Consider the following 25,600-nt stretch of genomic DNA (forward strand, 5'->3'; position numbering starts at 1 on the left):
TCAGACCAGTTTCTGGTTTCCTGCCAACGCTTCTAACAGGCTACATTGTCACATAAGCAAATACGACTTTTAAGCGAAGTGTTATGCGTGTATGCAATGCGTGAAGCACTATACTTTAGATTCTTCAGCTTGAATGTGTAAGTGAGTGAAAATGAGTCAACTAAAAACAGAGAACTCCAAGATTGCGTCCAAAAACAAAATATAGGAAAAAATTGAAATAACTTTTAAAGAATACATGTAAGAGCGTCACAGACTGCAGTATAACCTTCAGATCATTCAGCGGCTCTTCATCGTGTCAGATTTAAAATCACTAAAAGACTAAACATTTGGAAACAATCAGTCCATCTTAGTTTAGCATGGAATCTGTTTCTGTATCTGCTCTTCATCTTGTTGCTAGATGTTAGCATAGCTGGTGTTCATGTTCGTCGTCTAAATTTACAGCAGTGGTGGGTTAAACTGTACGATGTGCAAAGTTTGTCAGCTTCTGTAATAATGTTTTCTGTATTATTACATGATTACTAGTACACAAGAAATTACTAATGAATTACTCAATTTTAGTTTTATATTTCTATGCTGCATATATAACGTTTGTCACAATTAAACATCAAACACGAGTTTTGTAAATACTTGTATATTTGCTTCTTTTCGCTGTAAGCTGCTATTGTTGTGCAGATTTATCACGCATAAGCTAACACTCACACCTCTGAATAAGCTCTGTGTTCTGTTCACAGGAATCCGCCAAGGTTTCAGACCTCAACCCCAATGCGAAAGCATGGGCCAACCACATGTTTAGCCTGGACCCCAGCGGGAGTGCAGACACCACAACTGCTGCCCTGCAGCCATGGAAGGAAGGCTGCGATAGTTCGGCCGACCCCGGCCCAGAAGGTCAGCCAGCGCTTTGGTTTGCAGAATATACTGAGCACTTTTTGGCATCTGTTATCTGACCATTATAGCAATTATATGACATCCATTAAGCTCTAATGACTTGCTTATAATTTTATTTTTTCTGTAGTAGTTGAAATGTCAGCTGAATTTTAAGCACTGAAGGTAGTTTAACTTTTGCACAGTGCAGAAGAGTCGAGTGGAGTTTAGACAAAGTGCCACAGCTCCAGGTCACACTTGCTAACATAAAAGCCATGAAATGTGATCATGAATTACTGTCAAACACTGGAAATTGGTGTGAGAGTAATGTGTGGTTGAAGCACTTGAGGAGTGGAAGTATAACAGCTTGTCGGTGTTGCTGTGAGTTGAAAGGCTGAGAAGAGTTAAGATGTAATTTGGATTTGAACCCCTGAAAAGAAAGCTGCAGGCAGTTCATTGGTCAATCTTAAAAAAACAAACAGAAAAGACGGGTCGTTTGAAGTTGACCGCTCAACCTGTTGGAAAGACTGTAACTGATTTGCTGCTCAGCTGCCAACAACACGGTGTATCCGTAATAACCGTAGAGCGACCGGTAATGTTGGCGTGTTGAAATCCCAGCTGGTCTCCACGCACAAACCTTTTTTTTTCCTTCAGAGTGCGTCTGTCCATTCTTGTCATTTTTCTCGTCACGCCGAGGCACCTCTTAAATCATTCATACTCAATTTAGCGTGAGCTATGAATATTCCAACCACCGTCACCGTTCCCGCTACACAAATGACCATAATCACTCACTTTAATGTGCCCAGCCAAGTATAGCCAATACAGAGGCAACAAAGATGTGGTGGCGAACAGAAATTATTGATTAGTTTGACTCTGATTGGCATCCCAGCGTATTTCATCTCTTATGTCTGTGAGGACATGTAGAAAAAACAGTAGACTTAATATAGTCCGTCCATGCATGTCACAGGCGTCACGTCAGTGGCTGGTTCCTCCCGTTGAGATGGGGTTTTATTTTTTATCTTTTGGCAAGTAAAGATCTGTTGGAGAGCAGTGGTTTGGCTGTTAAGGTGACAGAATTTACTGCTCAGTACCTTGAAGGACTCATGGATTTAATTGAGACACTTGAAATGGAAGTTACCCACATTTTAACCTCACTACCGTCATTGCTCTCGTCCATGATTCTTTTAAATGCCTCCCCCTCTAAGGATTAGTCTAAATCTGGGTCTGGTAAACAGGTTTTATAGGTATAGACTTGATTAAAGTTCAACACTTTGCAGTCAGCGTTTGGCATGTGCGTTGACGCAGAAGGATGCACGGCCACGCTTTCTTAAAATTACTAAATGCTGTATGTTACTATTGTATTATTACAAGTACTTTATGATAAATAATTAACTGAACAATATAGACAGCCCCATTGCTTCACTTTATGTCAAATAACTGCGAGTGTTTCGTCCTTTTTGGCCAATCCAAGCACCGGTACCGTAGCAGCACGAGTAGACGCGCATCAGAATCCAAGCAGCAGCTGCTTGACTGCAGTTATTCTCACTAGCTAAGCTCCTTATATGCTTGTTAATAATTTATTGGCCTGTGAGATTGGCAGCGTTGTGTTAAGAACAAAGTTGGACTGATTTGCCAGAGTTAATTTGAATACATCAGTTTTGGACTTGATCATGATACCAACCATTTGTGATCCCAGTCTGTAATTTTGCCAGCGGCTTTTCTGCAGGAAACAACAATCCTTCCTCCCACACACGATCATGTTTTGATTCAGAGTATGCACGGAGAGGAGGGGGGGGTCACCACAAAGAATCCATGCAGGGAAGCATTGTTGTCTGGAGACAGTTACCGAGCACGTAACTGAAGGTTTACTACCTGCAAACACCAGAGCGATGCCGTGACGCATGCTGCACTTTCCATAGATTAGCTGCCAATCAAACTGGGAGCAGCAGTATGATGTCAGGGTTTATTTAGCATTGGTGAAGTGCCTTTTCTGTTAGTCTGCCACAGTGACTGTTGCAGCTTACGCAAGCTACTGAGGTCTTCTTATTTCCAACAAGTCTGAAAGATCAAATTAATGGCTCTGAGTAGGAAACACAAAACCTTCAACAAACCGGCTGTATGTGTTTAGTAGAGTAGCCTCATTTTCCATCACAGTCACAAGCCGCTGAAAGCATTTTAAGTACCATTTGAGTATTAAAATTTGGTTCAGTATTGTTGATGCTTTAGCAAGATTTATGTGATACCTGACCAAAAATCCCCAAACGGTGAGCGCTCCCTGTGTTTAACACCAGGGACAGGTCTTTATTTCTGATCGGTTCATAGGTATATTTTGTCATGTTTCTTCTTCTCTCTGTTGTGTTCCTGTTTCAATTTGCTGTTGATGAGGCAAACGTTTCCTTCATGTCTACCTGTTGTCATAATTGAAGTCAATAACTGTGTTCATTCTTCAGCACTAACTCAGTTTAGACAACAGTGAGTTCATGTCTTCCTCTGCGCTCTGTCGCTCTGAGTTTCCCCTCTGAGAGAAGCAGTTTTCACCCACAAGTCATTTCCAGTCATTTCGCTGTTTTTCATGTTGTTGTGAAGCGCCTGTCAGTGAAACTTAACACGTCTTTCACAGATGTTTCAGATTTTAGCCCTTGTGTTTCAGTGGCTGCTTTAATAGCTGTTGAAAAAGCAGCAGAGTAAAACTGGAAAATATTAATGAAGAGGTATTTCTGTTTTGTTCAGTCAGAGCAGCACATTAGTGCTGTAGAAATGATATTATGCTGACTCTATCATTTGAGCTGTTATAGTACAGGTAATCCCACTTGTTCTCACCTTTTTTTTTTTTTTTTTTTTTTTTACTCAACCTTAAATTGTTTGTGCCCCAACTGTCATCTTAGTTGTTCACGTTATTTGAATACTAATAGCTAATTTGTAGTGGTCTAAAAAGATAAGAGAGGACGAGTGAACTGTTTGGTCCTTACATCTTTTTGGCCATTTACCAGAGATGCTCTGAGCGATTGGCCGGTGACCGGAATCAACCGGTTTTCAGCAAGATCGGCCATGACCGGTGACGCTCGATCAGTGTCAGGTTACACCTGTTTACTTTTTGGAAAATAAAACACGTTACAGTGGGACACAGTGGGATCTTTCAGCCTCGTGGAGCACTTTATTTTGAGATTTGTTTGAGGCACAGCCAGAGAAGGGCCTGTAACCTGGTGCACTTTTGGAGAAAACTGAAGTTATTTAATAGTCAGTGATTAATTCTGAACATAAAATAGAATTTTCCGTTAAGGAAAATTGACAAAAATGTTTGTGAATGCTGTCAGAAACATCAGAATCGACAGGTCAGACTGTTGAACAATCAGATCAGAACCATCAGAACTGCATCCGCCGTAAACAGCTTCAGGTATTAATGGGAATTCATTTTTCTGTTGCATAACTTCATCTTTGCTAATTATAAATTTGTAGACAAGGCTCAGCTCTGAGGCACTTTGTCCTGAAAAGCACCACCTTTCATGTAAAATGGCTGTTGAAATTTCCTGATACACCTTTAATAATGATCATGCCTCCCCTTGTTGATTGTCACAGGCTATGAAGCCAGTGAAGACAAGGCTTACAAGGAGCCTCTACTAACCGACCCAGATGAGCCTCCACCGGTACCAGTAATGCTGGCCGAGCCGGCCCCGGTGGCCTCCGTCACCCTGGAGTGCTCCGAGCCAGCCTACACAGAATACCCTGAGCCTGGGCAGCCAGGGCGCACAGGTGGGCTGGTTAGCGATTGGTTGTTTGTGGAGCAGGCTGTGGGCCGATTGTAGGTGGTCAATAAGTGGTCTTTGCTGAGGCTAATAGTATCTACTTGTTCTGGTTGGCAGCTTAAGTGAATGATCACAGTTACAGTTACAGAGGGAGGCTTGCAATATTGCCTCTTTATTTTTCTTTTAAAGTCAGAATGATTGGAATAAAATTGCATCATGTTGTTAAGAGTTGAATTTATTGTCTGGAAGCATTCAGTGACCGCTTAAGAGCTGTTTGTTGTTTTATGTTTTATTTATGGCAGCTTTAAAGTTTCATTGACCAGACACTGTCTGTGACAGGACATTTGTTTCTAAATGTCCTCCACCTGAAAGCAATGTCAGCAACACCAAGTCTGGTGCTGAGAGAAATACTCTAAAACACTGGACATGTCACGCTGTTTCAGGACTCTCCACCCCACCAAACCATCACAGCCAACGGCCACTTTTCAGCTGATTGACATGAGCTCTGATTGCAAGCGAATAAAGACCCGATCACACTATCAGGTTGATTTAAGCAAACAAGTGAAAAAAGTCCTAAATGAAATGAACCATTATTGGTGTTTTATGTAAACATTTTGATGAGGATGCTGCTCTGGGTTTGAAGGGTCTGTCTCAAGTCCTGCAGCTGAATTAATTGTAAAAATGAAGGCGATTCAGACTGATTGAGTTTCTGTTGAACTACTAACAAGCGTGCTGCATGTTTTTTGTGTATAAAAACCATTTTCTTGTACTTTTTCACGTAAGGAATCCTGATAAGAGCAAAGCCTCCGCACACCTGTGGGTCGGCAGGTGCACGGGAGAAGACGGTCGATGAAACAGCACATTAGACTCCCGCACACTGTCCTCAGTCAGGGGTAGTCGCAGTAGTGATTGGGATAGAAGCTCAGTTCATAATGGAGGGGGACTGGCTGGTGGAAAGGTGCCAGTTCACCTCTGGGACACTGCTGAGATGCCCCTGAGCAAGGCATCTAACCCCAAACCACTCAGGACTTCACTGCACTGTGGCAACCCACCACTCTGACATCCCTCCATGTTCATTGCATGTTTAGGTTTTTCTCTGCGTGTGTGTGTGTGTGTGTTTGTGTGTGTAAAGTACTAATCAGAGGGTAAAGATGGATTTCCCCAAAGGGGCATCAATAAAGGAATTTTTCCTCTTCAGCTCGGAGAAACGTCATTATGGATTTCCTCTGATGAAAGTGAGGAGAACAGTGTGCGGCAGCCTTTTGTTCTGTTTTGTTGACTCACAAGTAATCCTTGAAATGTTTGCTCAGCTCTTTCCATCCACATCATGCTTTATATTCAGTTTATTTTATTTCAGTGGTTTGAATAATGTTCTGCTCGAGGGCTCGGGGATTAGTTTTTGTTTTTTTTTTTCACCTAAACTTGTCCTCGTTTGTCAACAGGCAGTGATTCCCAGCAAGAGAATCCCCAGGAGGGCTTAAGGGAGCACCTGAAGAAGACCTTGGAGTTCTGTCTTTCCCGGTTAGTTCAACGTCATAATTTCACACATTACGTTACATCATCATGAGGTACCGCGCATATTTTTTGACAAGGCTGGAGCTAAGTTTGTCAGACGTCACGCTGTCGTCAGCCATTGTCTATAATTAGTGGTGCTTTTCTCTGGATGTGATGCAGGAAAGAAGAAGAAAACCTCAGATTGTTCAGGAATTCCTTTAATGTAGAACAGCAACAGACTAAACATGTTAAAATCTCAGACTTCATCTGCTGTTCTCATCACTCAGCAGCAGTTTTACACTTGTTAATGGGAAAAAGCACTTAAATTGAGCGACAGCAAGAAAAATTGCCTCTCTTTAGTGATCAATAAACTGACTGACTCAGTGGAACCCCCCCCCCCCCCCCGGCTTAGCTTAGCTTAGCTTAGCTTAGCTTAATAGAAGATGGATTTCTGTTAAGCTAAAATGATGCTTCCATGTCAGCATAGCCTCGAGGGTCCACAAGGGTCCGTGTGACAGACTTTGACACCCTCCCACCTCTGTATGGATGTCTGCATCTCAACACCCGCCCGTGCAGAATAAACCCTGTGTGTTCACCTCTTTGAAGTATCCAGCAAGTAAACAAACGTGCGTGTCGCCTGCATGTCATCAGCAGGCAGCGCGTTGTTAGTGGTGTTGAAGAGTGGGAACTACACCAGCGTCTAACCAGACCAAAGTGACATCTGCTGCTGACATTAGCAGCGCGCTCCCTCAGTGAATGTTCGGTGGCTCGGTCAACGGGCCAGCGTGCAGGACAGCGCTTGTATACATGTGTGTAAGTCAGCAGTGAAGTTATTGTGGTTGTTGTTGTTGTTGTTCAGAGTCTGCAGCTCTTGTGTTGCCGGCTGCTGTCGGGCTCAGTGTGACCATCTGCTCTGCCTGTGAAACAGTGATGACGTTACTGCTTTACACAGTTTTGATTGGCTGCATTGAAATGTGATCTCCAACCACAGAACGGCTTTTGTCAGATACTGAAAATTACATTTCTCCGGTTTAATTTCAGATTTTTTGTGTGTGTCTCTCAAAGGAGACCACACGGGAAGTGATTCACAGAGCAGATATGTAGCCATGTGCTGAGTTTCTAGCAGATTTTAATTCTCCACCTTATTTTAGTGTTTAATCACAGACTGCTTTAATCTGCTCACCTTGCTTTTCCTGTCAGTTCTCTTCTGCAGCTCTTCTTCTTCAGTTCTACATGTTTCGTGGGGGTTGTGCTTTGTTTTCTCTCTCTCTCTGCCTGTGGGCGTCAGGCGTGGTCTGAATGAAAGCCTTATTTCAAACTGTTGAGCGTCTGTGTAGCTGCTGGTTTGAAGGGAGACCTCACAGATTTTAACATTTCTTTTTTTCTCCTCTTTATCAACTTGGAACAAGCCATCAAGTGTAGCGTGCTGTTAGCTAGATTCACCACTCATTCATAGAAAAAATGACTCCAAAGTGACAGCGACCAGATATGAAGGGGGGACAAAAGCCAAGAGGGCAGAGCAACCCGAAGGGCGGCGTCATGTTATGAAATACTGGATGAGAATATGTTCAGAGAAACTGAAACCATGAGCACCGACGTTGCGTTTCCTTTGGAAAACTGCTTAGCTCACAGTTGCATAAGTAAAGCAGCCAAGTGTGCAACAGCTGTAGACTGAAGTTGCGAACAAGTTTCGCTCGTGGTAAGAAGAGCACTGGTTCACCTTTCCAAATGTCACCCTCAGGTTTTCTAAACAAAGCTATAAGGGCACATCTGCCGTCTGAGCTGCGCCCTGGAAGTGTCACTAACCACCTCCACCTCTTCTTTGTCTCAGGGAGAATCTGGCCAGTGACATGTACCTCATCTCCCAGATGGACAGCGACCAATATGTGCCAATTGTGACGGTGGCCAACCTGGACCACGTCAAGAAGCTCAGCACTGACGTGGAGCTCATCGTTGACATTTTACGATGTGAGTAGACCGTCGAGTGTTTGTCCTACATCGTTTACTGTCCGCATCATGATTTGACTCACCTGCTTGAATCTCAGCTGGTGGATTCGTACCTGCTTTGAAGGCTGTGTGACGAGACAAAGCTACCAGGCGCAGTGACTGTTAATCAGCATGTGGTTGGGTTGATTTCCCAGGAGAGGTTGTTAAAGTGCATTCATCAGTCTTAACTGCTTGTGTTTGATTTACACACATAATTTACTACGTAAATTAATCCTATCTGGCTTGAAGCTTCACTTTTCTGGCTCAGTGATGTGAGCAGTGTTGAGATTTTGTGTATGAAATTGGATGAGATGCTGTGAACAAAGAAACGGATTTGTACTGCTGTTAGGCCTCATGAATCATTTTTTTCACCGAGATTCGAGGCATTCAGGCTCAACTAAATCTGTGAATGCTTCATTCTGTAATTCGTATCTGCAGCTCTGCCATTGGTCCAAGTGGATGAGAAGGGGGAGAAGGTGCGACCCAATCAGAACCGCTGCATCGTGATCCTCAGAGAGGTTCCTGAGAGCACGCCTGTAGAGGTCAGTGGATGCTCGCCCTGTGTGATGGTCTGTGTAGTTTATAGAGTCCTTTGTCTGTCTTTTGATTCTCCCAACAATTCTCCAGTATGAGGCAGCAAAGACTAGGTGTTTGATTATTTCATCGATAAACTCTTTCACAGACTCCGCTCACAGCTTAAATACAAGCATAACATCCGTACGTTGAAGGCACCGAGCATGTATAGTTTGATGTGACGGTCTGTTCACGTTGTTGGTTTGTCTTTTATTTGCCGTGCTGGTGGGGCTGTGTATTTAAGACAACAAGTTAGATTTTATTTTCTGTCTTCAGGGTACAGTCACATGTGATTTGGCTGTAGAGCTGAAATCACAGTAATAATGCTGTTTAAAGTGTTTCCCTGTAAATTCAAATGTAATCTGTCCTCATCATTTTTCATGAATCAGAATTTAAACCTGAACCTGATCAGGGTTTTAATGTGGAGTCACTCCACCTTTTCCACTAATGCGGCCACAGTCTAGGTTTTAGCCACAGGCTACTGCGCGCACACGTGCAGGTTTTAGGAGGCTTATTGTTCCACACAAGCCGTTTCCAGCAGCAGCAGCTGAAAAATCCTGAAGAGTCGAGCAGCAGCTGTGGAATATTTGCAGAATGCTTATGATATCAGGAACAAGTTTATCTGCCTCAGCATGACAGAACATTTCCAGTTCAACACACTCAGAACTTAAGAGGCTTCTCACAGCGGTACATTTTCAGCTCCGCAGTGTGTCAGATAAACCTGTTCACGTACGCTTATTAATGTTACTGTGTTGTGCTGCGTCAGCGTTATATTAACAGGGCAGAAAATGCCACGTTAATGTTTATTTCAGCTGCAGTAATTGAGAATAACATTAGTGCAGCTGCAGATGCGAGTTTTTAAGCATGAACCTTTGTGGCGTGCCGTTGAATCTTCTTGTTCCCTGGAGCTCGACAGCTCTCGTGTGGCCACCTTTCAAATCAAGCTAAATGGCTTTGTGTTCATCTACAACAGTACGGTTCTGTCTGTAAGAGTGAAGCTGTGACAGGCCTAGGAAGCGTCTGACAGCTTTCTTCACCACTGATGAGGTCAAAATCAAGGAGGAAACCTGTTATTTGTGCTATTATTTAATATATTTATTCTGCACCGACCACAGTATCTGGAGCATCTTTAAATTTATCAGCCACATGAAGTATTCACAGCTGACTGAATTATTCACAGGACTCAGATGTGATAATTGACCTTAGAGCTCTCTGGCAAACAACGGAGCACCCCAGCCTGCAATCTCACATTCTGGGGTTATTTCCCAGACATGTTGTGTTTTTGGCTGTAATATTTATTTATTTATTTATTTTGTTTTGTTTTCGAGACGTTTTTGTCCAGTGTGTTAATTGGGGTGTGACAAGCAAGTGTGTGTGTTTGAAAAGAAACGGGAACGAGCATGAAATCTGCACATATTGGACCCGTAAAAGATTCCACAGTTCCTAAATTTTCACTAGTTTTGTTGTTTAATACACCAGAAACTCAGTCACAGAATGAAGAATTGAAATCTAACTAATAAATACTTTTCATGTATGAGCCAGTACTTTAATACTAACTGGTGTATAGCTGCTATTTCTCTATTTTCAGGTTGTTTTAGTGTGTCATTATGAATTTGGCTGAATTTCAACTCCTGGTTTGTTTTGCAGGAGGTCGAAGCTCTTTTTAAAGGGGACAACTTACCCAAGTTCATCAACTGTGAATTTGCCTACAATGACAACTGGTTCATCACCTTTGAATCAGAAGCAGATGCACAGCAGGTAACAGCACAGGTGGAGAGTCAGCGTGTTATTTTGCTGCTATTCATTTTTCTCCCAAAGGTCGCAGTGAAGTTCATGTGTTTATCTCCTGAAATGTGACAGAATATGTCAGCAGGTCTTAAATACGAGTGGATCAACATCAAATCCTTCTTTGATTGGGTCACTCAAAGTGGGCGTGGCTAGGAAACATCTCTCACCTGCATGGTGAGATTGTTATTAGGACGAGCGTGAAATGACGAAAACTCTGCCACGCTCTTTTACAAATGTAAATAAAGATTTGGCTAACTGCCATCCAGACACTCACCTCACGTGAAGTTGCTCAGCTAGCCTCTAGCCCCACAGGCTAATGGGCGAGTGCAGTTTTATGCGACAGGTGGAGCCAGCTGGTCACCCCAAATCATGTTTGATCGGATAAATCTATGTAACCACCCCCGTGCTTGAGATGAGGTATCATAAATATTGTATGATTTATAGGAAGAGAAAAAATAGAAATCCAAGCTAGCTTTCCCCGTTTCAGTGCACCCATACTTTATATGTTATACTTCTGTCCGCTTTCTCTTGATAAAGGCATATCAGTATCTACGTGAGGAGGTGAAGACCTTCCAAGGGAAGCCTATAAAGGTAGGAAATGTCTAAGTTCATTGACTAAAATATGAGTGACGTGTAAAGACCAGAGCATCGTGTATTTAACTTTGGTCGATATTTGTCCGATTTCATCAAAGAAAAACACTCAATTAAACACAATCAAATCCTCATTTGTGCCATGAACTTACTGGTTTCAAGTGACAGTCGAACCTAAGACGCACTCCTTTTTATTTCATCTCCTTTGGCACGCGTCCGTCTGTGGGCTGGTCTGTCATCGTTTGTGATAGTAGGACTGCGTCGCCGTCATTTTCTGCATATGCTTAATCAATGCATTTAGTTATAGAACACAAAGCTGACTTGATATACTTGACGCATGTACTGAGTGAAGATTGATTGGGGACTTATGTGGCCGGCTACTTTCACATTTGACCAGCAGTTACTGGCAAAACTGCTTAAAATCTGGTCCAAGCATTGATGAATGCTGTGTCAGGCAGTGATCAGCAATAAACTAACAGTACAAGTACACATTTAACGAGGAGACAGCCCTCAGCACAGTGCAGGTATACACCAGGTGTATCAGCGCGGTGGTATTCAATGGAAGTTCAAAGCACAGTTAAACTAAGATGCAGACCAAGGCTGATATTTATTAAACTGCTTGAAGTGAACGTTTGGACTCTGACATTTATCAGCAAAGCAAATGTGAGCACGTTCCTCAAACTTCAGCACCGCCCTCCCTGGCCCAGCTTTGTTTTTATTTTTGGATGCATAGTTCCTGTAATTTTATATTTATATTTCGGTATATATTTTGTTAAGATTTCACACAATTGAAAATCACATGCAGTTTTCCAGTCAGTGGGCTGCCGACCGAAACACCGGACACTAAAACGTTTTTCCAGCCGGCTGCTTCTTACTTTTCAAGTAACCTCACTGTCACTTTTTAGATCTTGGCCACTTTTAACTACATCTTTTATCCAGATGAAGGATTTTAGTCATTGGAAGTCTGGCTCTGATGCTGTCAGAGCTGCAGTGCTCACTTCCTGTCCTGTTCTGGCTCTACCAGGCGAGGATAAAGGCGAAGGCAATCGCTATCAACACTTTCATGCCAAAGAACGGTTACCGGCCGGTGGAGGTGAACCCGTACGCCCAGCAGCGCTACGCATCCTACTACATCCCGCCAGTTTACAGCCCCCAGCAGCAGTTCCCCTTGTACAGCCTCATCACGCCGCAGGCCTGGTCCGCCACGCACAGCTTCATCGACCCCGCACTGGTAAGAAACAGCTGATACAAACACTGATGCTGAAGATGCTGTTTTTCAGAAAGATGAAGTGATGGATGAAGACGTCTGTCACAGTTACATGTCACCGTGAGTTTCACTGTATTTACGTGGAAGTCAACATGCATGTGGATGAGAGGGGGTACAATACGCCAAATGTATTTTGATTTTATGGCTTCAGGTTTGTCAGATATAAATAGTGGAATTCAAGGTGTCCTTTTCTGAACTGCTAACGTACAGTTTTAAAATTGTTCTTTTGACTTCGTCTTGAATTGAAACAGATTATGATCCTGTAAATGCTTCCCAGAACTGGTTGATTTAGAAACATTATGTTCAATATAAAATTATAAAATTCAACTTGAAACTATTAAATAAAACCATCAGGTCCAAAAAAAACCTTTTTAAATCACTTTGTTTCTGCACTCAGGCATCACTGCAAGCAAACACTCATTTATTTTGCTCCCGAAATATGTCGATTTCACTTCCTGTAAATTCACTTCCTGTTTTTCTTTTAACCAGGTTGCACCATTTCACAACAACCAGTTCATCAATGGATTTACCACATCGCACAGTTTCAAACCAGCGACGTCCCCCCTCACTGTCAGACACTACTCGCCCAGGAACAGGTCAGTATCTGCAGCTCCTCCGTCTCAAACACAGGAAAATGGTGGAAAACAAGCGTCTGTTAGCAGAAATATCTCTGAGTGATAAGATTTCTGTTAACTCCAGCTTTGTTTCTTAACAGGATGTTGCTACGTTATCTACCTGAATAACTTGGCTTCGTAGCGTTTGATTTCTTGTATTTCACACTATCGCTGTCGTATCACCGTGCAGTGTTCTTCTTGTGTGTGTTGACTATAGTTTGATTGAACATGTGCACTTCTACATCCTCTGTGTTTCCCGAATGCCCAAGACAAGAGAGACAGTACAGGCTGATCTGATCTGATATCACTTCCTGCAGGAATCACAGTAAACCTCACTTGAGGCCAACCATCCCCACAGCGGACCGCAGCACCGGCCTTCTGGACAACCCGGGCCTCTTTCCCAGCTTCCCCAGCGAGAGACTCAACGGGGTTCGCAGCAGTCCGCCGACACGACTCCCCACCAGCCAGCCCAGAACCAGGCTACCCTCCACCTCCGCCTTCCCACGCAGGGACACGGTGGGCACGGGGCGAGTAACTGAGCCCACGACCACAGATTACCCCGTGGGTGTCGGCAGAGGAAGGTACGTCACCGCTCCAGTGCACAATAATGCTCGACAACAGCGCCGTCCTGTCCTCATAATACAGGTCTGGACGGTTTGAAAGGCAGTCGCCAGTTTTACAGGAAATGTAAAATTATAGGCAAAAATGTTTGTAAGCAACTGTGCAGTAAACCACAAAGAACACCAGTAACTTCATCAAACAGCAGTGCTGTAAATCTACATTTATTGATCCTTTTATCCACAGTCAGCCTGCTGTCAGCGTTCAGGGCCAGGACACATTTTAAACAGTTTGAAAGCAGTAATGACAAGCAGCTTTATGTTTAAACTGGGCAGATACTCAGTATATCTGCACGACCCCTTTCTTCAGCCAAACTGTATGTATGGTTAGCTGAAAGACAAAGTAGCTGGAGGCACTGTGGTCCAAAATCATTCAGATTTGAAAATCCTCCAACAGGAGCTGCGTTTGAAAGGTGTCACTCATCAGCTTCAAATCAGGAAAACTGGAAAGTTGATCGTTAAAAATGATTGAATTAATATTTCCAGCAAACAAAAGTATGCACACCTGCCGCACCCTGCACCTCACAGCTGTTCAGTGTTAGCTGTGCTGTTGATCTGCGTTAACAGCAGAGCTGAGATGTGGCCCAATCCGTCTGAGACATAAGCCGTTCACTGGCTGTCAATCAAACGATGAACACTCTGAAATATGATTGATATGATGTAGGATTGATCTGTGTCTCTACATTGTGAAAGGTTAAGTCATTGTTTCAGTTAGAGTGGATGTTTGTAAATTGAAGTGTTCTCTTTCTTAAAGGAAAAATGTTTCTGCTTCTAGGAAAAAGAGGGACGAAAAGTTTACAGTAAGTACTCCTTTGGTGTCCCCCTTTTCAGTCTAATGTAGCTCTATTTAGATCTTACAATGATTTAGCTTTTGTCTGAATTAAGCTTTTCTTTGTTTGGAGAGATTAGTGTAAAGGAAACAGTGAAAGCAGGATGAAGTCTACCCTGTAATGACACGTTAAAGCGTGTCCTTGTACTGAGTGATCAGCTGGTGGACGCCCCGTCAGCTGACTGACTCCATTGCTGTACTTTGACTTTGTGTTTCAAGGTTGTTTCCCTTCCTCTGCGAAGTTGTGTGCTGACTCTGTGTTTGTTGACATCATGCAGAGAGTGACGCCTCAGTCGCCGCCGCCTCCTCCCAAACCCCCGTCTCCGAGCTTCGAGCTGGGTCTCTCCAGCTTCCCTCCCCTGCCGGGAGCAGCCGGCCAGCTCAAGACCGACGATGTGTTCGACAACCGGCTGGCCAGCAGCGTCGTCGTTGGAACCACAAAGGAACGGGTAAAGACTGATGCCAACGCTGAACGAGTATCTGTGTGCTGTCTTTTCACCTGCAGGTGAAGGTCTTCAGGGCTCCACCTGAGGACCCAGGACCTGTGTGAGTTCAGATCCACGTGTCATATGGTCAGTCGGCTCAGGGTCAGGTCTAACGCCGGGTTATGTTTAATGGACACCAGGCTGAAGACACATTTTTAGGAGTGAGCGTCGCGTTAAAGAGGGCTAAATGATTTCCTGAGGGACTCCCTGGACTCCCCTCCTTAAATCCGCATCAGTATCCCTCGTGCTCATCAGGGCAGGTCACCTCACGACACAACTCTCCATATCAGCAGAATGATTCACAGATACTCTTCTTCATCATTTGCATTCCCTGTTTTTAGCTGAAATCGTCACTCGAGAGCAGCCACGACCTTCAGATGCTGCTGCGTTTCAGATGTAGTGAGAAAACGGTTGTAAGGATTCATAGTTAAAAGCACAGATTTATCAGGTACTCCCGTTCAGGCAGTATTTACGTAGGATTGAAAGGTATTCTGATTGGTGTTCATACTGTTAGGACTACAGAAGAATTAAAACTTGCTTTAAAGCCTCTCTTAAAGTTTCTTCCTCTTCCTGTGTTTTCCTGGTAGAATGTAAGTGCTGATTCCAGTACTGCAGGAGGTCTGTCTCCAGCGGGCCCCAAAGAGCCGCTTCGGCCCTCCTCCTCCCCGATGCCCACAAGCTTCCAGCCCACAAACTTCCAGCCTTCGCCAGCCACCTCCACCCCAGCCTCAGCCTCAGCCTCAGCCTCAGCCCCAGCCCCAGCATCAGCATCAGCCTCAGCCTCAGTCCCGACCCTGACCCCAGCCGCCGGCCCACCACACAGTCCCGCTCCGCCCCTCCCAGCAACGTAAGAACCACTCTGACGGCGTTGAATCTGAGACGCATCACAGGGTCTTTTTTCTAACCACTGCTGTGTATCCAGGCGTGCGTGTGCATGGAAAACACTCGTTATTATTACTGGTGCCTTTTCAGTAATACTGACTCACAACCCTGATTCCAAAAGTTTAGACGCTGTGTAAAACATATTTTATTTAATGTGTTTCCTCATCAGCTTCAGTGACTTTTCTAAATATCTGCTTATTCTTTGGGAAAACACCTGTTTGGATCGTTCCACAGGTAAACAGGCTCATTGCTAACAGGTGAGAGGATCATGATTGGGTATGAAAGGGGCGTCCTGGAAAGACTCAGTTGATCACGAGCGAGCTTTGTGAACACATGACTGGATGAAGGAGATTCATACATGAACACTTCAGAAAACTGCTGTCAGTGAGCACAGTTTGTTGGTAAATGACTGCATTTCTTTCTTTATTTTAGACCGTTCTGTCTTCTTCTTTGGAATCGGGGTTGTAGAACTGTGAGAAATGCTTTGCTGTTCATCACCTCTGCCCGGCTTTGCCGCCCTGCCACAGTTCACCTGCAGAGCTGTTAACTGCTTACACATCAAGTCTCTACATGTTTCACTTATAGGACTCGAATTTCACACTGACGATGGAGGGGGAAGCAGCGCCAGCGTCTTGTTGCTGAAGCGAAGCGTAGGGTGAAGAGACGGTTCATGCACATGGCTGCTCTTCTACCTTTCCTTCATATCAAACCTTCTCTGTTGAAGTTACATCTGACTTTTACAGTCAGAGCATTTCAAGACAAAAACTTGGTAGCCAGCTGTGCTGCTGCATGAAAAGCATCAGGACGTGTGTCATCACAGGTTTATGTGCATCAAGACGCATAAAGAAACGACAGTCCTTTGTCCCAGAAAAGCAGCCGTTCATGACATTTGCTCCCTGCGTCGGCCATCCTGACTGCTGCTGCTGGACTTTGTTGATTTGTTTTGTGCGTCTGGTGTATTTTAGTCATCACTGAGCATCACTTTCAGCATGTGTTGCCCTTATAAGACCAGACTTTCTCTTTCCTCCTCCTCTGACAGACAGACTGACTCGGTCCGTCTTACTGTGTTCCTCTTACTGTGTGTTTCACGACCGCTTGACCACCCATTTTATTTGGCCTTGCCTCCTGCGTCTGTTTACTTCAGGGAGGTGAAGGTGACGGAGGTGAAGCCGAAGGAGGTGCAGTTGTCAGTGGAGCGAGTTCCTGGCACTTTGTCCACTGCAAGCAAGTCGGTGCAAGTCAACGGTGCTGCCACGGTCAGTAATGACTCCTTTTCCTTGGTTTTCCTCCCTCATATGCGACCTTTTTCATGCTGTTGAGCATTGCAGTAAAACGCAAACAAACCTGCAGCTGGTGAACCTCCGAATTTGCCTGTTTCAGAAACAGCAGCAACTGTTTTTAGTTTGGTTTTTTATGTTGTCCAGAGGGGTTTAAAGACACTTTTCAGTAACCTTACAGGCTGTCCTGTGGCCTTACTTCTTACTTTTCTCTGCAATGCTACGTCTTTTTAAAATGTTGATTGTCATGCACTTGTGTGTATCTGCTGTGTAATGACTTTTAGGAGGTTATTGTCATTTATGGTGTTTTGTCTTTCTTGTTTCTTTCTGACTTACATAAACAGGCGTGCAGATGGAAATGCGTTGATGATAAATGTGTCGGGGTTTGGGTGCAGAATATTTTATGACTCCGTTGTTGTTGTTGTTGTTGTTGTTGTTTTCCCGCCAGGAGCTGAGGAAGCCCTCTTACGCTGAGATCTGCCAGCGGGTGAAGGACGCACCGGCATTACAGCAACCACCGACCCCCAAGGAAGCCAAGCCAGCCTGCGCTGCCCCCGCAGGCGAGGAGAGGAAGTGCCCCGACGCCTCCATCCCGGCAGGGGAGGCCAAGGCCAGAGAGACATACCCCCCCTCCTCTAAACCCAGCTCGGCCACCCCGGGCAGACCCCCGAGGGATGCCCGAAGGCCGGCCGGGCGGTGGGCCTCCCCGCCCCCACACCCAGGGAAAACCCCCAGCAAAGATCCCCACCACACCCCGCCCAAGTCCCCGCAGTAGGGCGACTTCCTGCCCCTCCCCGTGTCCTCCAACCCCCCCACTACGCTCCAGAGATGCGTTTAAAAAAGGAAATATAAGTCAGGGCTACTCAATACTTCAATCCCAGAATCACCAGTCACAAACAAGCATAGAGGACGCCTTCTTTTCTGGATCAGGGCTTGCAGACAAAAGCACTTTACTGTGCATGTAGAGCACCGTTTCATTCTTTTTATTCTATTTATTTGCTTTTTTTATTTCACTTTTATTTCTCCTCTTCTCTTTTTGCATTACGTAGTTGTGTCAGCCTTTAAGTTGGCACAGACAACACTGAAGTTGATTCATTCTGTCCAAATGGCCTTGTGGGATAAAATTAGTCTTGTGTGCGAAGCAGCAGGGCATTGTTGGAAGCCACCCCAGTGGATGATGGGAAAGAGTGCGTACAACAGACTCCACCTTGTTTGGCTCTCATAGTGAGGGGTTTGTTTGCATGTTGAGTGGCACCGTTGTGCAACTTCATGTAGCTTAATTAGGGGTTATAATTAGCAGATATGTTTTTTAATACATACTCACATCCATATGCAAGACTTAACATCTAAATCTCATCACGACAGCTCGGCTCCTTTGGTTTACGTCGCCTCAAAGTGAATGTTTCTCTTCGCAGATTTATTCACACTATACGACTTTGTTGAAATGTGTTTGTCTTTCAGCAGCTCAGTGTTGTGTGTTGTGTCGGTACAGTTAGTGCTGGTCATCGTCGCTGAGTGTCAGCGGTTTCTTCCTCTGATCGTTTTCTCTGTAAAGATTCACCTCCCTCTGCTGTTTTGTTATTTTTATTTGCTAACACTGCTAACCAGTTAGCCACATTGCATAGCTTGTGTCTGACGGCTGATGTGAGGTCAGTGCCGGACAGGAAGGGCACGTGGATATCAAAGACAAATGAGGCATCGCGGCACCTTGTTGATGTTGTTGACAAACAGTTTGTCTGTTGGGAATATCTGGAAGTGGGTTTAAGGTGTTTTTTTTCAGTTGCTTACAGTGTGTGTGAAGACATTTCATGAGTCAGGGGACGCTCCGTTTTCTTGGCATTGTATTTTTGGGAAAGTGTGGAAAACCTTCACAGCTGCAATGCTCTCCTCTCTTCTCATTTCCCATTAAAAACTGTGGAATAAAACGACCAGCGGACACATGACGGGCAGGTTTTAGGCTGACAAATCCAGTCGTGACGATAAAACGGCTGCTTCTCATCTGAAGCGGCTCAGTTCGCTCTGGAGGTGAGGAAACACTGGTGAGCAGAGATTAGGAAGGAGGAAATGAACACTAGCTACCGTTCAGATGCTCGGTGAACCTACGTCAGTTTGCCACTGTGACACACAGCTGTCAGGAGGAGGAGGAGGAGGCGTGCGTGTTCTGAACATCTGCCCAGACAACGTGACTCTTCAGGGGACGAAAAGGCCAAAAATGCACCACGAGGGGCACCAGCTGAGAGCTGAGAGCTTTTCTACGGGGTGGTGACAGTGGGATTTCTTTGGCAAACCGTGGCATGTTTCTAGTTCTTTCTTTAGATTTGGTGCTAGACGTCGAATCCTGGAATCTGTTACCGCAGCTCATCTACTGTATGTAAAAAAAAAAAAAAAAAAAAAACTACCAGAACTTTATTTGCACTGTTAGTGTTTCTCAGACTCAGAGGGCGAACGATTGATTATCCTACCTGAAGTGAAAAAGGGAATTGATCCTTAAAGTGAAGAAGGAACAAGATGCAAATTCAGTGAGAGTTTGGCAGGAGAAAATCAACCAGCAGCAGCTCTGCAGACGCTCGCTCAGCAGACGCTCGCTCAGCTCTTTGTTGTTGCTGCTCTGCCTCGTGGATGCCTGTTGAACACACTGCAGGACGAACGTTTAGGCGTCACGTGACCTGGCAGAGACGCCCAGCTTGGTATGTTTTTGACGGCTCGCTGTGGATGCTCATATTCATTTTTACTTTTTGCTGTTGGTGCTCTTACAGGCGTGCGGTGGTTTGGATTTTGGCCTCTTCTTCTGTATCGATGAGGATTTTCATTGAAAGAGTGCTCGTAAAACTGACACATACGGAAAGTGAGGTACGGTTGAATTGACCTAGAATATTCTACTCAAGCTGAACGGATGAAGGGAAATGAAGAGTGAGTTTTTTGGGATGTAGTTTGCCATGTTGGGGTTGTTGGGAGGACTTTGTTCGGGTTCATGTGAACAGCGTTGAACCAAACATGCTTTGAAATTTTAAACATTTGACACCGTCAGCAGGCGGGTTTACAGCAGCAGCGCCATCAGGGAGGTCGAGTCATCCATCCTCGGGGTGAAGATGTTGAGTTCCTCCTTTTTCAGTCTTTACCACAACAGTTTGTTTCTCTGTCAGCACGCTTCTTTGGTTTCTTCTAGTTCGAGTTTGCGCACTTTGATTTGTCCTGGAAAAAAAAAGATTGACCAAAGCACACTGACTGCTTCACTCCTGTGTTCTTGGGATAAATTTCAGCCGGCAGGAGTTAAATTTAAAGCACAGATTAAAGGAGAACGTCGTTACGTCCTTCACTCACCTTGAGCCTGCAGAATGTGGTTCAGCATGGAGACGCGAACACTAGCAACCACACAAAGTCAGGCTCAACGGGACTTCATTGAGCAGCGCTTCAGGTCGGGGAGCTGGTGGAACATTTTGATTCCTCAGTCTGAGTGAAGCAGGAAGATGCAGGGAGGAAACTTGGTGGTCAGATTTGTTGAATCCAAGCGTTGGTTGGGAGGTCTGTCTACTGTAGCAGCCACTTTGGCAGATGACCAACCAGGTCCTGGATGTTTTACTGTACTCTGAAGATGCAATTGGCTGGTGAGGTTGAATTATCAGCATGCGAGTGTTGACACGAGTCGAACGATGAAAGCGTTTTTCGAGGTGAGTTTCCTCTCTGCTCCTCGGTCGTGTGCGAAGGGTCATCTTTTAAAGTTGTCTCCTCAGATGCAAAACACCCTTAAAAAACCACTGTACTATACAAAATATATGTGCTTGGGGGAAACGCAAACCTACACGATGCGGGACCTCGCACGTCTCGCCAAAGTCTTCCTGCAACAAGAAGCATTCTGGGTAATCCCACTAAGAGAAAACAGGAGCCCATCTGGAGAAGGGAGCTTCACTGAAACGCCTGTACTCGTGCTCATAGCTGCTTTGATTTGGATGCTAAATCTGGAGTTTGCTTAAAAAAATTTATATATTTTGGATTTTTTTTTTTCTTTTTTGAAGGACTGAGATGCACTTGGATGAGTCGATTATTATTATAATTTTTTTTTGTTTCCCTCATTGGTGGAAATGGTAAAAGAGAAGATGCACCATATCCACATATTTATAAACCAGTGCTGTTTATTCCATGAGAAATATCGTTACGTTTTCTTTTAGGGAGAAGAAAAACTAGAGACGCTTCGAGGTCTCTATAAATACGCAAAATGTTTAAAAAAATCCATCCAGTGTTTGAGAAACTTGAATTTTATTTAAACTTGAAAAATGACTTTGCCTTAACTTTTATACAAGACAAGCATAGAGTTTATTTCTTTTCAAAAAAAAAATCCCCAAAATGCTAACGAAGCGTGACATGTGGAAAATATTTAGTCGTACCAGACGTCACAAGTCTTACTGAGAGAGAGAGAGAGAGAGAGAGAGAGAGAGAGAGTACAACTCGAGCAGCATTTTCTTTCTTTTCCCTTTTTTGTTTTTGTAAACTGTACGAAAAAGAATCATTTGGATTGTTTTTGTTTCTTGTTGAATAGTTTCAGGATGTTTTTTGGGGAAAAATATAAACCTTGTAAATGCAAAACTAGTCAATACTGTATTAAATTTGTGCACTTTGAAGTGTGTGCTTTGCTTGTACAGTTGTAAATACTCAGAAAAATATAAGAGGTACCTTAAAATGATTATAAAAATATATTGATCTTGTTCAACTATTAATGTCGCTATCGAGCTGGATGTAGGATATAAAAAAACTTAATGTTGTGCTTTTGGAAATGTTTTTCTTTAACTTTTTTATTCTTAGTTTGGGTGTGTGGATTTTGATTTCTGCTCCACTCTGCAGCGTGCGGAGGTCGTCTGATTGTAAATTTTCTGTTTTTGTTCATTGTCTTTCATTCCATTGCCCCCCCCCCCCCCCCCCCCCCCAATTAATCTTATTAATGAACCTTACAAAGCTGCGTGTCCACCAACATCCTCTTTAGAGCTCTGGCTTCTTTTTCTTTCACTCTTTAACGCTGGAAGTGATGTTTTCCAGACGTTTTCGCCTGTTTTTCCCGTTAGAAGTTTGAATGCTGAAGCCGTTTAGCAGAAAAAAGAAGCACTACATGTCAGAGTCTTAGTCGTCACTGTGCAGCAGCTGCAGCCAATAATGCAAAGTATTTTTGACATCTTAACAAACTGTTACGTACTGTTATAACACCAAGGAAATGAATAGATGTAACGTAAAAGCTAGACTAAAAGGCATTAAAAGAATTAATGTTTGCCAACAGAACTGTAGTAATTTCATGGGGAGAATAGCCCCGAACACTAATACACAGCATTGACATATACAATGAGAATTATGACATGTTCATACGTATGCAGCTCAGCAGCATCCAGTCAAACTGTACTGTGTCCACGAGGTGGACAGCTTAACGAGACAGTATCTAACATTAAACGATGTAAATGAGACCAGGGAGAGCTGAAGCTCTGCCTCTTTCTAAGACCCACCTCAGCGCGATGATGTCTTCTTTTATCGGTTTTCCTGCAAAGCTGAAACTTAATTTGTGGTTTTCTGTCCATTTTCAAAGATGAATGAGTATCTTTTACTGTACGGGATGGTCAGCTTAGGGATCAGAACCGCTCTCACGTCTGTGTGGAGCTGGAGGCAGGAGGTGGTTAGCCTAGCTTAGCATGAAGACGGGAGACGGGGAGCTGCTAGTCTGGCGCTCTTAAGTTTAAACATGTCATAAAGCTCATTCGCTAGAATCCGGTTTGCTTAACGCGTACACAAAGAAACATGTTGAAATGACAATCCGTTTCTAGCCGTTTCCTCTCTTTATGCTAAGCTAAGCTAACCACACCCCGACTTCAGCTCTGCTAAATGTGTCAGAGTGGTATCGATCGTCTCTCCTGGTAAACGTACTCACTAAATGTTGAAAATCTTTAACCTCAGTCCTGTTAGTGTACGACAGCTCCAGCGAACGGGGCTGGATATCCTTTGAATTTTAGAAACTAGTGCCTGTACAACATACCAAAAACACCACGACTTTGTAGAACCTTTTTTCCTCGTGGACTAAAGAAGCTGACGTTTCTAAACACGTGCAGCCTTACGAGAACTTTTCTTGAATCAAGTAATCAGCGCTCGGCAGAAGTCTGTTGTGGAGCAGCTCAGCGGCACAGTTCGGTCGGTAGCTTAGCAAGGTGTCGAGGTCAGATGCCCATCCCTGCTTGTGAGCTTTGGCAGTGTATCAACAGCTAAGACTCATGGGAGATGTAGTTGTTGAACATTGATGGAAATTTTGCAGAAGAGGCCCTCGTAGGTGCTGTATCCGAGACTGACCCAGGACCAGACTTAGGCCGAGTCCAAATTATGCCTGTCCTGTTTTTTGGAGGCTAATTGATGAAGCGGGTCAGTGTGGGATCCCGCTGCACAGTCGCTGCTGCTCGTTCCTCTTATGGACAGAAAAACACAGAAACTTGTTAGTTTTTCAGACAAACGGATGAAAGAACGCAGATGATAAAATAAAACCGAACAGCGAGGCAGAACTTCTCTCTCGGTCGCCGTGGCGTATCGGCGCCCTGATATCGGTGCGACCTGAGCTTTTGCTACGAGCTGCACCTCCTCTAGCCGGCTGCAAAGAGCGATGCCTGATGGACACGTTGCAGTTTTGTCCGTCGTCTTCAGACACGCTGTGCTTCAGGGCAATCTGATGCGTGACTCCCATGGACGATATCAAAACGGAGCACGGCGAAGCACATTTCCTTCAGCCCGTACAGCACGCGACACTCGAGGTGGGAGACTGCCGGCCGTCGCCTGCAGGTGGCAAAGACGCTTTTTGGGAAATAAAGCGAAATGTCGGTTTCGTTGTCGGTGCGGCAGGTGGAGCTAAAGTCCCCACCCGAGGGTCGCTGCAGGTACCAGACAGACACCCCCTCAGCTGAAACCTGTTGAAACCTGCTCAGTGTGGTTGTGTCTTCACCCTTTGTCCCTCTGGTGTCCCTGCTTGAGGTTCTTGTTCATGTCCTTCAGCTTTCATGACCTCTTCTCCTGAGAAATAAATGTACAAATGTTTTGTTTTTGTTTTGTTTAGTTTTTTTGGGAGTTGGGGACAGAAGCAGAGGTTCAACTGGAATCGTTTGTTTTTTCTTTTCACGTGTTTCAGAGCGAGTTTTCTGGCACATACGGAACATTGACGTGTGCAGGTTGAGACGCCTGAACCATTCGATCACATGTGGACTGCGTTTTGATGTGGCAAAGGAAACCAGTAACTGTGCCATTATACACCTTGTTTTGTCTCGACTGGGCAGTTTAACCTGTACATAGCTGAGCGCTTCTCGCCATCTCGGGCTTTTAGTTTTTTGTGTTTTATTTCAAGATGTGATTTTCTTGTTGCTGAAAGTCTGTCAAGGACTTGTCACATCTGGAGAAATCTACACCACTGACTGTAGGAGCAGTTTTCGTGCGTTGTAACTTGCGGTCGATCCCCGCCGAGGTCGAGGTGCGTTTGACCTCGATCCTTGAGACGTAAAACACAGACGATTGCAAACTGGGCATCCCTTAACTGTGAATGTGTGCATGTGTGAAGTAAATAAATGTACCACCCAGAAATCCAGACCAATGCAAAGGTGACTCTTCCTGAAGTGCGATACCTCAGACTGGATAGTACCGCTTTGAAGGGATCTGTCATTTTGGCGGCAAGACGGCCGCAAGTTCTGCACGCCTCTCCTGTATCGCCGGCATTAACGCAAACGCTCGCGTTGTGGCGTTTTGAGGAGCTCCTGTTTCTCCTGGACGTGGACACGGAGCATCACACCTCATATCAGCCCGTCTGTCGCCTCAGCTCTCGGTCTCCTTCCTGTTCGCCCGTTTTCACAGTGCCATTTTTTGTTTTGTTTTTTTTCCTCAAGGGTTGCATCTCGTCGGAAAAATGGACTCCCTTCTATTTTTTTTTATTATTATTATTATTTTCAAAGATATAAAAATGAATGCACACCGACTGACTGGAACAAAACTCAATCTCTTTATCAACTCACTGTGGTTTAACTCATTAACACTCACCATGCTTCGCTAACAGCTGTGGACAATCGATGACTCCATCCTGTTGGGGTTTGGACAGATAATTTTGCATAACGACACCTTTAACAGATGTAGAATGGAGGTTGCGTTCAAGAGGGCTTCTTTTTTAGCATTTCTTTGGTTTGTTTTTTGGGTCTATTCTTCCATCGAGACTGGAATCAAGCGTACATGTCAGCTATCGGTAATTTAAGTTACTCTGTGTCATGATGTAAAATTGTCTAATTTGGAGAAAAAATGTAGCTTACTGAAAAATAAAGATTTAGGCACTGTTGAGGAGCCACTGTCTGTATTTTTTGGGCTTTCTATGAGCGGTTTTGTGTGTGTCCTGAGTGACCAACAAGGTGCAGGTGTAAATCTCAGTATGGGCAGTAAGAAGAGGAGGCTGGCGTACGATGAAGCACAATGACGTCACTTAATCCTTCCCTTAATTACTCACAGCATTGTGTTTGAAATGTACTGTTTTCTTTGATTTCTCCTGTCTTACCTCCTTTCATTTAGAACAATCACCTTGCATACGTTCCTTTACAGAACTGCACTTCCT

General features: G+C 44.3%; 1 protein-coding gene across 4 annotated transcripts in view; it reads left to right on the forward strand.

The window, feature by feature from the left end:
* The window catches only part of larp4b (La ribonucleoprotein 4B), a 42,698-nt gene extending 17,363 nt beyond the window's left edge, over nt 1-25,335 (forward strand). Inside the window, exons 3-17 of one of the 4 annotated variants that reach the window (XM_070973661.1) lie at nt 732-885; nt 4,438-4,611; nt 6,047-6,125; nt 7,930-8,066; nt 8,523-8,626; nt 10,305-10,415; nt 10,983-11,036; nt 12,061-12,267; nt 12,793-12,899; nt 13,235-13,498; nt 14,289-14,334; nt 14,642-14,812; nt 15,436-15,695; nt 16,875-16,986; nt 17,456-25,335. In XM_070973661.1, the coding sequence (XP_070829762.1) occupies nt 732-885; nt 4,438-4,611; nt 6,047-6,125; nt 7,930-8,066; nt 8,523-8,626; nt 10,305-10,415; nt 10,983-11,036; nt 12,061-12,267; nt 12,793-12,899; nt 13,235-13,498; nt 14,289-14,334; nt 14,642-14,812; nt 15,436-15,695; nt 16,875-16,986; nt 17,456-17,782 (2,307 nt within the window). In that variant the 3' untranslated portion in view covers nt 17,783-25,335. The remainder of the gene's footprint in view (nt 1-731; nt 886-4,437; nt 4,612-6,046; nt 6,126-7,929; nt 8,067-8,522; nt 8,627-10,304; nt 10,416-10,982; nt 11,037-12,060; nt 12,268-12,792; nt 12,900-13,234; nt 13,499-14,288; nt 14,335-14,641; nt 14,813-15,435; nt 15,696-16,874; nt 16,987-17,455) is intronic. The other 3 variants (XM_070973662.1, XM_070973665.1, XM_070973663.1) reach the window with 3 other exon arrangements.
* Nucleotides 25,336-25,600: the final 265 nt, after the last annotated feature.

This window comes from Chaetodon trifascialis, chromosome 11 (genome assembly GCF_039877785.1).
Source record: "Chaetodon trifascialis isolate fChaTrf1 chromosome 11, fChaTrf1.hap1, whole genome shotgun sequence".
Taxonomy (NCBI): Eukaryota; Metazoa; Chordata; class Actinopteri; order Chaetodontiformes; family Chaetodontidae; genus Chaetodon; species Chaetodon trifascialis.